This window comes from Trematosphaeria pertusa, assembly GCF_010094035.1.
Source record: "Trematosphaeria pertusa strain CBS 122368 unplaced genomic scaffold BU26scaffold_1, whole genome shotgun sequence".
In the NCBI taxonomy this organism is placed as follows: domain Eukaryota; kingdom Fungi; phylum Ascomycota; class Dothideomycetes; order Pleosporales; family Trematosphaeriaceae; genus Trematosphaeria; species Trematosphaeria pertusa.
Genome location: NW_022987212.1, coordinates 2,891,815 through 2,904,942, shown reverse-complemented (window position 1 = coordinate 2,904,942; position 13,128 = coordinate 2,891,815). Strand labels below are relative to the sequence as shown.

The window sequence follows — 13,128 nt, the reverse complement described above, 5'->3', positions numbered from 1 at the left end:
TACTTCCACCACCACTTCCTCTGACGTGATCTTCGCACGCCTCCTCTCCATCCCAACATCTAACTCGACATCGGACTCCCGCGTCCACCCCGACCGCCGTCATGGTATCCCAGAAGCAGCCCGTCTACGTCTTGGGCATAGGCATGACCAAATTCATCAAGCCCCGCGGCAAAGTCGATTACCCAGAGCTCGGCTTCGAAGCCGGCGTAAAAGCCATGCTCGACGCGCACATCAACTACGACGAAGTCGACCAGGGCGTAGCATGCTACTGCTACGGCGACAGCACCTGCGGCCAGCGCGTCTTCTACCAGTTCGGCATGACAGGCATCCCCGTCTACAACGTCAACAACAACTGCTCGACGGGTTCGACGGGCCTCTTCATGGGCAGGAATATGATTGCGCATGGCGCGGCGGATTGCGTGCTGGTCGTGGGCTTTGAGAAGATGTTTCCCGGCAGTCTGCAGACGTTCTTTCAGGATCGAGCGAATCCGACGGGGACGACGAGCTTGATGATGAAGGAGACGAGGGGCATTACGAAGGCGCCCGGCGCGGCGCAAATGTTTGGGAATGCGGGGCGAGAGCATATGGAAAAGTACGCCTTCCTTTTCTACACCTTCGACTTCCTCGTAGTAGATCTCACTCTGACTACGACTCCAGGTACGGCTCTAAACTCGAAGACTTCGCCGAGATCGCGCGCATCAACCACGCACACTCCAAGAACAACCCCTACTCGCAATTCCAAGACGAATACACGCTCGAGCAAGTCGTGAAAGCGCCCATGATCCACGAGCCCCTCACAAAGCTGCAATGCTGTCCTACATCGGACGGTGCCGCCGCAGCTGTTCTCGTCTCGCAAGCGTTCCTCGACAAGCGACCAGAGCTCAAGAGCCAGGCTATACTTATCGCAGGCCAGTGCCTCGCGACGGATAAGCCGGCGCTATTCAACCGCAGTGCGATTGAGCTTGTGGGGTACAGCATGAGTGAGCTGGCTGCGCAGAGGGCGATGCAGGAGGCGAATGTGAAGCCGGATGATGTTAAGGTGTGTGAGTTGCATGATTGCTTCTCCGCGAATGAGATGGTTACGATTGAGGCGCTGGGGCTTGCGCCGAAGGGCAAGGCGCACGAGCTTGTCCGCAAGGGTGGCATCACATATGGCGGCAAGCTCGTTATCAACCCCAGCGGAGGTCTCATTTCCAAGGGCCACCCGCTTGGTGCCACGGGTATTGCTCAGTGCGCGGAACTTGTATGGCACATGCGAGGATGGGCGAACAACCGCTCCGTCAAGGACACCAAAGTCGCCCTTCAGCATAACCTGGGCCTTGGTGGTGCGGCCGTGGTCACAGTGTATAAGCGTGCCGATGGGAGCGCCGCGAAGGATCTGTCGAATGAAGAAGTAGCTAAGCTTACAGGTCTATGGTACAATCCCGCAGTGGTAGCTAAGGGCTTCACGAAGGAGCAGGTGGATGCGGTGAGGAGTAAGAATGCGCGGAGTGAGTGGGCGCTGCAGGATACGGAGCAGAAGGTTGAGGCCAGGTTTTAGGCGTTGAACGGTTATACAATAAGATATGGGAACTGATACTAGAGTATGGCGTTGCTTTCGCTGCGTGAAGATGTGCCACGCCACACTGGGCTGAACCACGCCGAAGAGTACATGCCGAGATTACGAGGTGATCATCGACATACTACACAGAATTCACATGTTGGGGTCGACTCCTCCGGTATTTTGGGACTTTTGCCTGAAAATAAACGCTTCCTTCGAATTCAATACGGGTCTTCGGAAAATATATGGCCCGCCGCCCCAGACGTCCTATCGGAAAGACGCAGCCTCGTTCGACCCCTCGTTCAACCGCCTAAGCGTCAATATCTCGACGAAGACCGGACCAAGCAGGCTAGTTGCCGTGTAATGAAACCCCGAAATAATGCCACGGCGCCCACCGTAGCCAGCGCAGCAGTACTGTCATTCGTCCACGCCGCGATCCATGCGCACGGTTAGACGATGTCGGTTACGGACAGCTCATCCACTTGGTCCACCTTCCTGTCGGACCTTTCAGCACCGGAGGAGCACGCAGCGATCCACAGCGAAGACGTTTTCCATCGCGCATTTGTACAGATCTGCACGGAGATACGCGAAAGGGACCCTCAACGACTGCTGGCCAGGTTCGTCAGACATCATGATCAAATCATGGCATTCGTTGGCGCGGTAGATGAATGTACGGGTCTGGAGGTAACCAATTGTCTGGGATCCGTCTTCTGGTCTAAGGCCTTCGAAACTGTCCGGGTAAGATGCTTGGAGAAGCCAGCACTTGAATTTATTGTCTAATGCCAACGTAGAGAGCATTGAAGACACGACAGCGAGATACCCTCTTTAAACGGTATCTCCCGAAGCTCGGCGAGATTATTCCAGCCTTCGGTCCTGACCTATCGCTATTCCCGGATAATGAAAAGGTTCAGAAACCGCTACAAATGATATTCGCAATATACATGGAATGTTATGAGACGATACTACGACACCTTGAACAACCGCAAATGGAATGTGAGTTTGGAGGAGGCGGCAAGAAGAATGAATACTGGCCTAACACATTAAGCAGCCGAATTCGAAACCTTCGTCGAACAGGCCGGATCCGCATCCAAACGAATAGCAGAGTTGAAGGAGGAATGGGAAGAGTTGGTCATCCAAGCTGCTAAAGAGCAGGCAGCCGCCCGACAGACGCCCTCTCAATTCAGCTACTACAACGGTACATTAGGCCCGCTGAACCCATTCACTACAAGAGCATCATTTGAATGGCAGGAGACTTTAGGACAAGGTACATATGGGCAAGTGTCGAAGGTTCGCGAGACTTCTACGGGGACATTCTATGCTCAAAAGCTCATACGTGTCACCGATCCTAGGTCGAAGCCTAGGGTGGAGAAAGAGGTTTTAAATGAAGTCTCCATCATGCAGAAGCTTCGCCATCATCATATCGCTTCGGTTCAGTTCCACGTCTTCGAGGGCGATACATATAGCATCATCATGTTGCCCGTCGCCGAATGCGATCTCCGTCACTTTCTTCGCCGATGCGTCGACAAGCAATTCCCAAGAACGGAGTTGACTTACCTCACCTCCTGGTTTGGATGTCTCGTCAGCGCGCTAGCATTTGCACATGCGAAGCATATCAAGCATGAAGACATCAAGCCTAGCAACATTCTGATCAAGGACCATCAGCCATACCTGGCTGACTTTGGCTGCGCGAAGGACTTTTCAGGGTTGGATAGCTCAACTTCTGTGGACACGCTTACATTCGGAACGCCGGTGTATTGGGCTCCGGAAAGCCAACCACGAGGACGGAGCGCTGATGTCTTCTCTCTGGGGTGTGTCTTCAGTGAAATGCTCACTGTCAGATACAAACGAAGGCTAGAAGATTTTCAGGCCTTCCGGTACGTTCAACATCGCGACAATGCCTATGCTTTCCGAGAGAACCTGGACCGAGTCATCGATTGGCTAGAGGAGATAGTACCCCAGAGTGATTCTGTGGGGATCTTGTTAAAGGAGCAGACCTTCAAGATGTTAGAGCGTAGTGTCCAGAGAAGGAAGGAGGCGAGAGACATCAAGAGAGGGCTTCGAATAGAGGGTGAGGTGGTTTTCTGCTCCACCTGTTTCTGACGATTATTGTTTCAATTGTGGATTATACATAGTAGAGACAGGCGAACTAGGCATCAGGTTACTTCGGAATTTTATTCTAGGGTTGGATTGCATTTGGTTTTATATGATATAGCGATTAGTCTGGGATTCCCGAAAGGTTCGGGAGGACAAGACTAAAGTCGGTTTTCAGCGCCATTGATAGTTCGTCATACTTTGTCTTTTAGCATGGAGTTGGGCATAGTGCGGACTTTCGGCGGGTGGTCGTTACGGTCACGAAGGATTACATTTCGTTTGCCTGCCACCTCACTACCCTGGGCGGGATATCGGACAGAATTCGAGTTGCTCTGTCTATGTATCCTCTTCCCGCACTTCCCTACGGCGACTTTTAATGCGTCACTCTAGGATTATATTTACCACGCTCTCTACAAGAGTGCTGGGAGCCTCCTCAGAGATAGTGAGCGTTGAAATATCCAGATCGTTGAAGGGAGCATCGAAACGATCGATCTCATCGGACCAAGGAATGCCTCCCTGGGCACCCAGCCTCGTGATTGTCAATGCGGCAGCTTTGTTCGCACGAACGACAGCGCGCTTGATATCCCAATAGCCTGCTTCCTTCTGTCGTAAGTAGTCAGAAGCATATGCGCCGGTGAACGTATCTCTGAAGATCTAGTCAGCACCGCTAAGGTTCGAGGATGCTGGAAGCCCACCCTGCGCCTGTGGTATCAACAACTTTGACTTTGTACGCCAAGCAATGGCCACGGTCCGTTGCCGTTGCGTAGAAAGCTCCTTTAGCTCCGAGAGTGATCACCACGTTCTTGACGCCGCGGTTTAGGAATTCCTGGCAAATGACTGGCCACGTGTCCTTGTTGACCTCATCCAAGTCGCGGCCAGACATGATGGCTGCTTCAGACTCATTGACCAACAAGTGAGTGATATATCGATAGGTACGCTTCGTGATCGGGTTGGCTGGTGCTGCGTTCAAACAGAAATCGATGCCAGCTCTGCCAGCTGTCTCGATCATCTGCTCCACCACTTCCTTGTGGATCTCCATTTGTGCAACACAAAGGTCTGGCCGTAGACCGTGCGCAAGATCCTCGACTTTCAAGAAATGCTCTTTCTTCCAGGTTGCCGTGGCGCCGAGAGTGAAGAGGCACCGATTCTCGCGAGTGTAGTTTTCCACCATAACGAAACAGATGCTCGATTGAGTTTTGGGCACCGTGATGATGCCCGAACAATCCACGCCATTCTTGGTCAATTCGGCATAGAACTTTTCTCCGTACTTATCATCACCGACTGCGCCGACCATTCTGACATTGATTTCGAGCTCAATCTCAGAAGTCTGGACGGACTGATCGTGAGATGGCGTGGGTTCCTCAACCTTTGTCGGATCTGCCTGTTTGTGGTCTCGCTCCATTGAGGCCTCTACGGCCGGCGTTTCATGGACATCCATAGGCTTCTTGTGGCAGGTCCGATATGTTGCAATGGCAGAGTTGGCACCTTTCCCCCCTAAAGCTTCCAAGTACTCATTCGCCAGAAGACTTTCACCCCCCTCCGGGATGCGATTTGCGATCATGATCAGATCGTAATCTAACCCGCCGATGATGGAGATGGTTTTCGGCGCCATTTTTGGCTTCGGGTAGGGGCTTCCACGAAGGAGAGTTCAGCAAATTTGCAATAGGATATTCTCGAGGTTGTTGTGAGGTAAGGCCGGATGATAAGCGCTGGCAGTTTCCATACCCCGCAGCACTCAAAAGAAAAGTTGGTGCGCCTGCAGGAGGCGCACTGCCTGGTGCCTACAGGCTGTTTCAGCCTTACCATATCCGGGTATAACGTTCCCTCCATACCTCTCGTCGCTTCGTTTTCAGCCTTTTCTTCTCTCCTTCAGTGTTCACGTTACTTATATGTTCATCCAGAGCCCGATTTGAGCTCGTTATCCGGTCAAAATGCCCGACGTAGTGAGCATTGTTGCTCTCAGCCTTACCTGCTTCCATGGCTGTGTCAAAGGATTAATCGTCCTTGGCAAGGCTAAACACTACAATCGAGACGTCACGGATGTCCGGCTACAGACCGAACTTACGCTGCACTCTCTCATCACATGGGCTGAAGAAGCCGGTCTCACCCAAGATCCTCCGACATTGTTGATGAGCGCAAACCATGCCGCCCTTGTCCCCGAGATCCTAGGCCAGCTAGAAATGCTCCTGTTAGATCTCAACCAAATGAAGCAGAGATACGGGTAAGAGTTCTTAATATGAATATCGAACATTTGCTAATCCTACCGCCACCTTGGTTAGTCTCTATCTACAGTCGACTACAGAGGACGTCGAAGCTCTCTACGACGAGGACTCAGCGCTAGGTCAAACGGACCGCCAACGAGGACGCACCGAGAAAGCCTACATAACTATCTTTCGCAAGAGAAAGGAGCCGTGGAAGAGGCTCAGATGGGTCACTTTGGATGACAGGAAGTTCGACCGACTCTTGGACAAGGCCAAAAGCTACATCGGACAAATAGAGAAGTTTCTCGAGCAGGCGAAACAAGAAAGGCGGGACAGATATCTCGAGCTATGCCTCCGGAATACAATCTTGCACGCCACCGGGCAGCAAGAGCTTGGTATCATCGGAAAAGAGTATGAAAACGCTCCCTCAAGGCTTGCCATTGCCGCCGCGGCGAGATTGAAGCGGACCCGACTGCAGTTAGGCTTTCCAGATTGGGCCATGGGATCTTCGATGACGACGCTCACAAAATCTGTCTCAACAAGCACCATTGTCGAGAGACACGATTCCATGAACCCTAGTACTCTCAACGTGCCTCCGAAAGAGATGAAAGTCTCCATGAGGCTATTGACCTTATCCCGGGGAGCAAGAGCTCAGCCTCTCCGGGCGCTGGCAAAATACGACGGCCGAGTTGTGTTACTGGAGTGGAAATATGTAGCGGGCATGACGGATCCAACCATCTTCAAGAGAGTGAATCAAGTTGCCGCCTTGCTGCAAGACCTCGGTCCAACACTCCATAGCTTGAAGTGTCGAGGTTTCGTCAGTGATCATGTCGCAAAACGATATGGTTATATTTTCGATCTTCCGGATGATCTAAATCCGCCGTCGCATCCTCGAAGACTGTCAACCTCAGATACGGACGCGATGCAGCCAATGCCAGAGCTCAGATCTTTACGACAAATGCTGGACCAATCAAGCACGCCCTCCCTTAACATAAGGCTATCCCTTGCAGTCACATTGCTCGATACATTGCTGAATCTCCACACATCCGGGTGGCTGCACAAGGAGCTTCGCTCTGACAACATCATCCTCATTCGAAGAACAGAATACGGGAGCGGAACTACTAGGGACGACCTTTCAACTTACTCAGTATTTATCGCTGGCTATGTTTACTCGCGTTTGGATAGCCCAGGTGAAATGACAGAGCCCCTGAAGTCAGAGTTGGAAGCGGACTTGTACCGTCACCCTTCTCTATTATGCAGTGCGCGACAGTCGTACCATAAGAGTTTGGACATATTCAGCGTGGGGTGCACGCTATTAGAAATCGGGCTTTGGTCTAGTCTCCGACAAATCCTTGAGTCCCACTCAACCATTGGTTCGAAATCTACGGAGTCACCGTTGCCCGAGAGGTCGATGTCGGATCCGACTCTAGTTAGCACCAATGCACTCGAAGAGGTGGACGACGAACTTCATAAATCCAGAGCCGAGCCGTCTCGTCCCGATCTCATGGGCCTGAAACACGAGCTCTTACTCTCCCATTTGGCGATCCAAAGACCGAGACTCGGCAAAATGGCAACCCAGAAATCGTCCCTCACCGAAGCCAAGCGCAGCATGGTTATGAGATCGCTGGAAGCCGCCATGGGGAAGCGTTATACCACCCTCATTGAGGAATTTCTTGCAGCTGGCAACATGATCAAAGAAACGAAATCTGATGAGCATGAGTTTGCACTTGATTTGGAAATGAGGGCTAGGGACATAGTACAAGCCATTGCGGAGGCAATGTAGCAAGGTAGATATCGCGGCGTAAAGGCGAGGCACGTTGATCCCGGGCAACATGTTAGTAAATTAGTACTTAACGGCCTCGAAATGAACGTTTCGTCGGATTTGTAAATCCATTTTGATTGTACTCTGAAGCGTTTGCTTTGCGTTGCGAACGTTGCCCCTGAGAATTCCAATAGTAGCCAATCTCTCTCAATCCTTCGAATTGGCCATCGCGCATGTGTATTCTACTGCCCCAGTAGACCGTGCTTTGGGGGCGTCGTTGTGATATAATATAATCCCTAACAGCTTGCAAAGAAGTCGTCTAGAAGTCTGTTTTCCAACTCCTCTTAGCTCCTTCTTAGCTGCTTCTTAGCTTTCGGAGTAAAACGTACCCGACGTTCTCCACATAGTCCGCCCATATTACATCCTACATGCCCCACAATCTACCTCATCCTCCACCCACGACGTTCTATTCACACTCGAAAATGCGATACGTATGCATGCTTCGGTAGGAGAGGATCGAGGCTCGAATCGGTTTGGATATCGCGACCCAATGCTCGACGAAACGGGAGGACGCTCCGATGGCGGGAGATGGGCAGCTGCGGCGTGACGGACGACCCAATCGATACATAGCGTTGCTGAACAATCTGGTGCGGCATTAGAACATTGCTGCGTGTTGCGTGTGTCTCACGCACGTTCGGGCTTCGGCAACATGCCTCTCAGCCTCTGGTTGGGGTGTTGCTGAGGACCATTAAAATTTGCCGAGCTATCTGATTACTAAGCGAAGTCCTGCTGCCTCACATGTACCCACTGCTTTTGCGGCTCTATCGCTCTACAACCAAAGCTTCATGAAACATTCGGAATCGACCTAGACAGACATGGCCAGTATGTCTAGTGGCAACCCAGTTGATGAAATCACTCCGAGAGAAAACGCAGCCTGTCCAGCTCAACCATCGCCTAAAGAGAAGGCACAAAAATCCTCGATCGCAAAAGAATGTGCCTCCGATCAGAGCTCGCTACCCTATTCTTCCTTCACTAGGAAGCAAAAATGGTTGATAATCTCTCTGAGCACTTTTGCTGCCGCATTTTCTCCTCTGTCATCCTTCATCTTCTTTCCAGCCATCACAGCCTTATCCGACTCTCTACGAGTCTCGGTTGGAAGGATCAATCTTACCATAACGTCCTACATGGTCGTAGCCGGCATTGCTCCTGCCCTTCTCGGCGACTTGGCTGATACTACGGGAAGACGAGTGGTCTATCTCTTGATGATGAGCATTTATTGCGTCGCCAACGTCGGGTTGGCGCTGCAGAGTAATTGGGCTGCACTTTTCGTTCTGAGGATGGTACAGAGTTTTGGTAGTGCAGGTACGTAATCATCTAGCTTCTTTAACTCAAGCATAAGAAGGCTAATAGTAAATCGTAGCTACCATTGCTGTTGGATACGGCGTTGTATCGGATATTGCCACACCTGCTGAACGCGGCGAATTTGTTTCTGGAATGGTCTTAGGGTAAACATAGCTCTTTCCTAAGTCTATAAAGTCATCACTTACTTCTAGTACTTAATTATCCCGCCCATTCTAGATCCCAAGTTCTGTGGTACTCACAGCGCTTAGCGACAATGTCTCAAGGCTGATTGAATCTCACAGACCAAACATCGCGACAGCCATAGGTCCTATCGCTGGTGGCGCTCTAGCTGAATCGCCAGGATGGCGCTGGATTTTTTGGCTCCTTAGTCTTCTTTCTGGAACCTGCCTTCTCAGCCTTGCTTGCTTCCTCCCAGAAACAGCCCGTTCGGTAGTTGGCAATGGCTCTGCACCTGTCTCAGGTCTTCGCCGAGCTTTATTCTCCTACCTTCGCCTTTCGAGGCTGCCAGCCCCCCCAGAGAAGTCGAGTAATGCAGAGAATGGGCAATCACCGCCAGGCTCAGTCTCTGCTCGGAAGAATCTCCATGTCCCCAATCCCATAGCGAGTCTGAAACTTCTCTGGGCCAAAGACTGCATCCTAATCGTTCTCATATTTGGTATCTTCTATATGAATCTCAGCTGTGTACAGGCTTCAACGTCAACCCTCTTTATCAGTCTCTACGGAATCTCGGACCTCAAATCAGGCTTAGTCTACTTGCCGTCTGGCATTGGGTCTATTATTGGGGCATATGGTACGGGTAAGCATGAGACCTTCTCTTTGAGTTTTTTTTTCAGCTTGTATGAATTGGCTTGACGTTAAATTCCGCAGTTTACTGCATCTAGAGCGTTCACTTACCTTTTATCGTTTTTAACAGGATTCGTACTCAAGTATGACTATCGTGTCACGGCGCGTAAGCATGGCATAACGATAAATATCGAAGGTGGTGACGATATAAATATGTTTCCTATTGAAAAGGCACGTTTTAGAAGCATCTGGTATTCCATTAGCACAGCAGGAATATGCACAATAGGTTATGGATGGGCACTAAATTCCAGACTAGTAAGCAATAATTATCATCAAGGCAATTATTCGGTATAGCTAATACTGCGTGTTCATAGCACATCGCAATCCCCCTGGTCCTTCAATTTATCATAGGCTTTTCGACGGCTATGGTTTTCAATGTAGGCACACCTCTATGTTCCTTTGTGGTCTTTAAACCCCATTATAGACCTAGGTTGATGCTTTAATAGATGAGCGGAACGCTTCTAGTAGATGTGCATCCGAAGACTCCCTCAGCCGCCTCGGCTGCAAACAGCATCGTCCGTTGCCTACTCGCAGGTGGGGGCCTCGCCCTTGTTCAAATATTCATAGAGAACATTGGTGTACAGTGGACGTTTACGCTGTTTGGCGGCCTTTGTATGGGATGTTTAGGGTTGGCGCAGCTAGAGTGGAGCTATGGGAAGCTTTGGAGAGACAAGATGAGGGAAAGGGGTGCCGGGCGTTGAAAGATAGCCCACGATCGGGAGTTGGGCTGTAGTAGAGGCTTTCGCTTGGGGAGCGTTACTACTAGCGGCGGGTGAGTAAAGTCCGGAAGTCATTTGGGTTTATGACCGCCGCTGTGCATTGTCTCAGTGAGACCACAAATGGTTCGGGAAATATGTGTAGGATGGCGCATTTCCCCTGAATTCATTCCTTCGACGATAGGAGAAAGGCTCCATAGACAAGCACATGTGCAAACCTTATAATGTATCAGTAGATGTGAAAACTCCTGGCCGCTTCGGGATACTCGGATTCGAGAAAGTGAAGACGCGTATCGTTGAGAAGCTTCAGCCTGCGGCTCGCCGTGAATGAGGCTGTAAGGGGATTCATCCAATCAATCTCTAAGCAGCCACATGTGGCGTAGATACACACAAACCCCGCACTATCTTCAGCACGAATTTGCACCGCTCACCTTACCTGCATTTCCTAAAATCAAGATGGGGACAAATATCGAATACCTCCTATCGCTTCGTGCAATACGCGAACGAGCCGCAATCGTAGGAGACGCTGCAGAGGCTGGGCAGCTGAACCATTTCGACCTCCACGGAGATCGGATGGACGACGTTGCAGACTACGTAACTTCCGTCATCAAGGTCCGTTCAAGATTCACCCACCGAGGCTATGGCAAGGATCGCACTAACTATTCTCGCTAGCGCGATTTTGGACCAGACAAGTTCGACTCAATCCCTCCGCATGGTCGCTGGCAGCATTTCGAAGTTGGGAATGTTCCCCGCATCGCGCACATAATGCACAATTGGAAGAAAGATGGATGCGATGATCTCGAGACCACTCGTCGCCTGGTCGACTTGTTCTTCGTCTCGGTGCTTTTGGATGCTGGAGCTGGTGATCGTTGGTGTTATACTGAGCCTGGGACGGACAAAAAGTACGAACGCAGTGAAGGCATTGCAGTGGCTAGCTTGTATATGTTTAACTCGCTGGCTTTCGCTACGGACAAGGATGCAAGGGGGCCACTCGTTGACGGTAATTGTCAGTTGTCTTTTGAGTTTGCAAGCAAGCTAATTTAGGCGACTCGCAGGCAACGGCCTAAAACAGCTCAAGACGAACGCACTAGAAGAAGGGTTCCAGATCTCGGACCATAACCCCATGCTGGGAATTGAGTCTCGGGCAGACCTGCTTAGGAGTTTGGGAAGATCATTGCTCGCCCATTCAGATGTCTTCGGCGACGAAGGCCGTCCAGGAAATCTTGTCGGTAGGTGCACTTATATGTATATTGCATTATCCCAAAAGGATTACTAAGGACATACGTAGACCAGATGGTCAAATCTGCTCACGAAACTTCGAAACTCGACATCATGATATTCTGGGACATTCTCCAATCTCTTCTCATCCCAATCTGGCCCAAAGATCGCACAACCATCGGTGGGCACCCCATTGGTGACGCATGGCCCTTAGAGGTTCTTCAGCGACAGGCCGGATCCTCGACCCCGTATGGAAGCGACGTGGAGTCCATTCAACCCTTCCACAAGCTCACTCAATGGCTTACCTACTCCCTAATGGTACCATTCCAGCGGATACTGGGCCTGCATTGGACTAACACCGAGTCACTGACCGCCTTGGCCGAATACCGCAACGGTGGTCTCTTCGTTGATTTGGGAGCGCTCTCGCTCAAGAAGGAAGCACTTGAGAGAGGACTGAAAGCTTCAGGCGGGCCACTGCCACTGTTCGAGGCAGGGGATGATGTTATTGTTGAGTGGCGGGCCATGACTTTAGTCCTGATTGACAAACTATATAGTATGATTCTGTCTCGTATGGGTGGAGTTCATTTGACTATGGCGCAGCTACTTGAGGCTGGAACGTGGAAGTCCGGTCGTGAGATTGCGGCAGAGCGTCGTCCGGAGACGAAATCGAGTCCAATCGTCATCCAAAGCGATGGCACCGTGTTCTGAGTCTTTTGGTCGGCCTGAAGGAATAGAACGGCTCTTATACTAGCTGCAAGTGATTGATCTAGGCTCTGGCAGTAGAGAATTCTCCAAATTCAAAGGATCGCCCTACAAATAGTACGATTACTCGTGCAACAAACTATACGTTTTATTTATGCGAATCGCACACCATGAGAGCTAGGGTATCCTGATTTTGCCTAATCTGGTCGTGAAATCGGCGTGAAAGATGGCGTAGTCCCAGGTCCTGATCAGGCTAGCGCTTGGGGCTAGTACTTTCGTCGCATGGCCTATATATCGGCGATTCCGCGCCTTCAGAGCAGATGAGGCTCTGTACATCACAAGGATCACTGATCGTCACCACATCGTTGCCTTGGATGTATCAAGGAGCGCCCCTCCATTGTGTAACAGTAAGCATGGAGACAGCGAACCACAGCCGTTCAAGCCCCGAACTCTGCATACTTCGCCATGCCTCCCTTTCGATTTCAAGTTGGTCGTCGACGATCTGTGGAGATCATATCCTAGAGTAATTGAGCTGAAAAGGACGGGCAAGAAGGCTGCATTATGTCAGTCACACGGCTCAAACTAAAATTTCTGCTCTCTCGACTCATCGCGATTCGTGATGATTAAGTACTGAAGCGTTTCGCCCCTACCCACCTTGGCTAACGCCCCGTCCCGACAACTATAGATATATCC

At 50.9% G+C, this 13,128-nt stretch overlaps 7 protein-coding genes across 7 annotated transcripts; 5 read left to right on the top strand and 2 right to left on the bottom strand.

Moving 5' to 3' along the window:
- Window positions 1-101: 101 nt before the first annotated feature.
- On the top strand, window positions 102-1,540 carry BU26DRAFT_526949 (non-specific lipid-transfer protein; the record flags this gene model as incomplete). The annotated part of the gene is made up of 2 exons (XM_033830735.1): window positions 102-592; window positions 658-1,540. 2 exons carry the CDS (start codon window positions 102-104, stop codon window positions 1,538-1,540), a joined length of 1,374 nt encoding a protein of 457 aa, XP_033691611.1.
- A 300-nt stretch (window positions 1,541-1,840) lies between these two features.
- BU26DRAFT_25814 (kinase-like protein) lies at window positions 1,841-3,824 on the top strand. Its single transcript, XM_033821228.1, has 3 exons — window positions 1,841-2,278; window positions 2,332-2,533; window positions 2,589-3,824. Exons 1-3 carry the CDS (start codon window positions 1,997-1,999, stop codon window positions 3,638-3,640), a joined length of 1,536 nt encoding a protein of 511 aa, XP_033691610.1. The 5' UTR covers window positions 1,841-1,996; the 3' UTR covers window positions 3,641-3,824.
- A 474-nt stretch (window positions 3,825-4,298) lies between these two features.
- Window positions 4,299-5,243, bottom strand: BU26DRAFT_412799 (Ribokinase-like protein; the record flags this gene model as incomplete). The annotated part of the gene is made up of 3 exons (XM_033822990.1): window positions 4,299-4,529; window positions 4,650-4,967; window positions 5,046-5,243. 3 exons carry the CDS (start codon window positions 5,241-5,243, stop codon window positions 4,299-4,301), a joined length of 747 nt encoding a protein of 248 aa, XP_033691609.1.
- A 262-nt stretch (window positions 5,244-5,505) lies between these two features.
- Window positions 5,506-7,703, top strand: BU26DRAFT_513409 (uncharacterized protein). Its single transcript, XM_033827616.1, has 2 exons — window positions 5,506-5,852; window positions 5,911-7,703. Exons 1-2 carry the CDS (start codon window positions 5,563-5,565, stop codon window positions 7,613-7,615), a joined length of 1,995 nt encoding a protein of 664 aa, XP_033691608.1. The 5' UTR covers window positions 5,506-5,562; the 3' UTR covers window positions 7,616-7,703.
- Window positions 7,704-7,796: 93 nt separating this feature from the next.
- BU26DRAFT_513408 (uncharacterized protein) lies at window positions 7,797-8,314 on the bottom strand. Its single transcript, XM_033827615.1, has 3 exons — window positions 8,287-8,314; window positions 7,984-8,238; window positions 7,797-7,921 (listed from the first exon to the last, which is right to left on the bottom strand). Exons 1-2 carry the CDS (start codon window positions 8,303-8,305, stop codon window positions 8,012-8,014), a joined length of 246 nt encoding a protein of 81 aa, XP_033691607.1. The 5' UTR covers window positions 8,306-8,314; the 3' UTR covers window positions 7,797-7,921; window positions 7,984-8,011.
- Window positions 8,315-8,435: 121 nt separating this feature from the next.
- On the top strand, window positions 8,436-10,706 carry BU26DRAFT_472954 (MFS general substrate transporter). Its single transcript, XM_033825453.1, has 6 exons — window positions 8,436-8,956; window positions 9,015-9,099; window positions 9,238-9,752; window positions 9,870-10,054; window positions 10,114-10,176; window positions 10,246-10,706. The coding sequence occupies exons 1-6, from the start codon at window positions 8,470-8,472 to the stop codon at window positions 10,498-10,500; spliced, it is 1,590 nt and encodes a 529-aa protein (XP_033691606.1). The 5' UTR covers window positions 8,436-8,469; the 3' UTR covers window positions 10,501-10,706.
- A 244-nt stretch (window positions 10,707-10,950) lies between these two features.
- Window positions 10,951-12,511, top strand: BU26DRAFT_445488 (DUF1688 domain-containing protein). Its single transcript, XM_033824589.1, has 4 exons — window positions 10,951-11,127; window positions 11,188-11,515; window positions 11,571-11,744; window positions 11,804-12,511. Exons 1-4 carry the CDS (start codon window positions 10,972-10,974, stop codon window positions 12,439-12,441), a joined length of 1,296 nt encoding a protein of 431 aa, XP_033691605.1. The 5' UTR covers window positions 10,951-10,971; the 3' UTR covers window positions 12,442-12,511.
- Window positions 12,512-13,128: the final 617 nt, after the last annotated feature.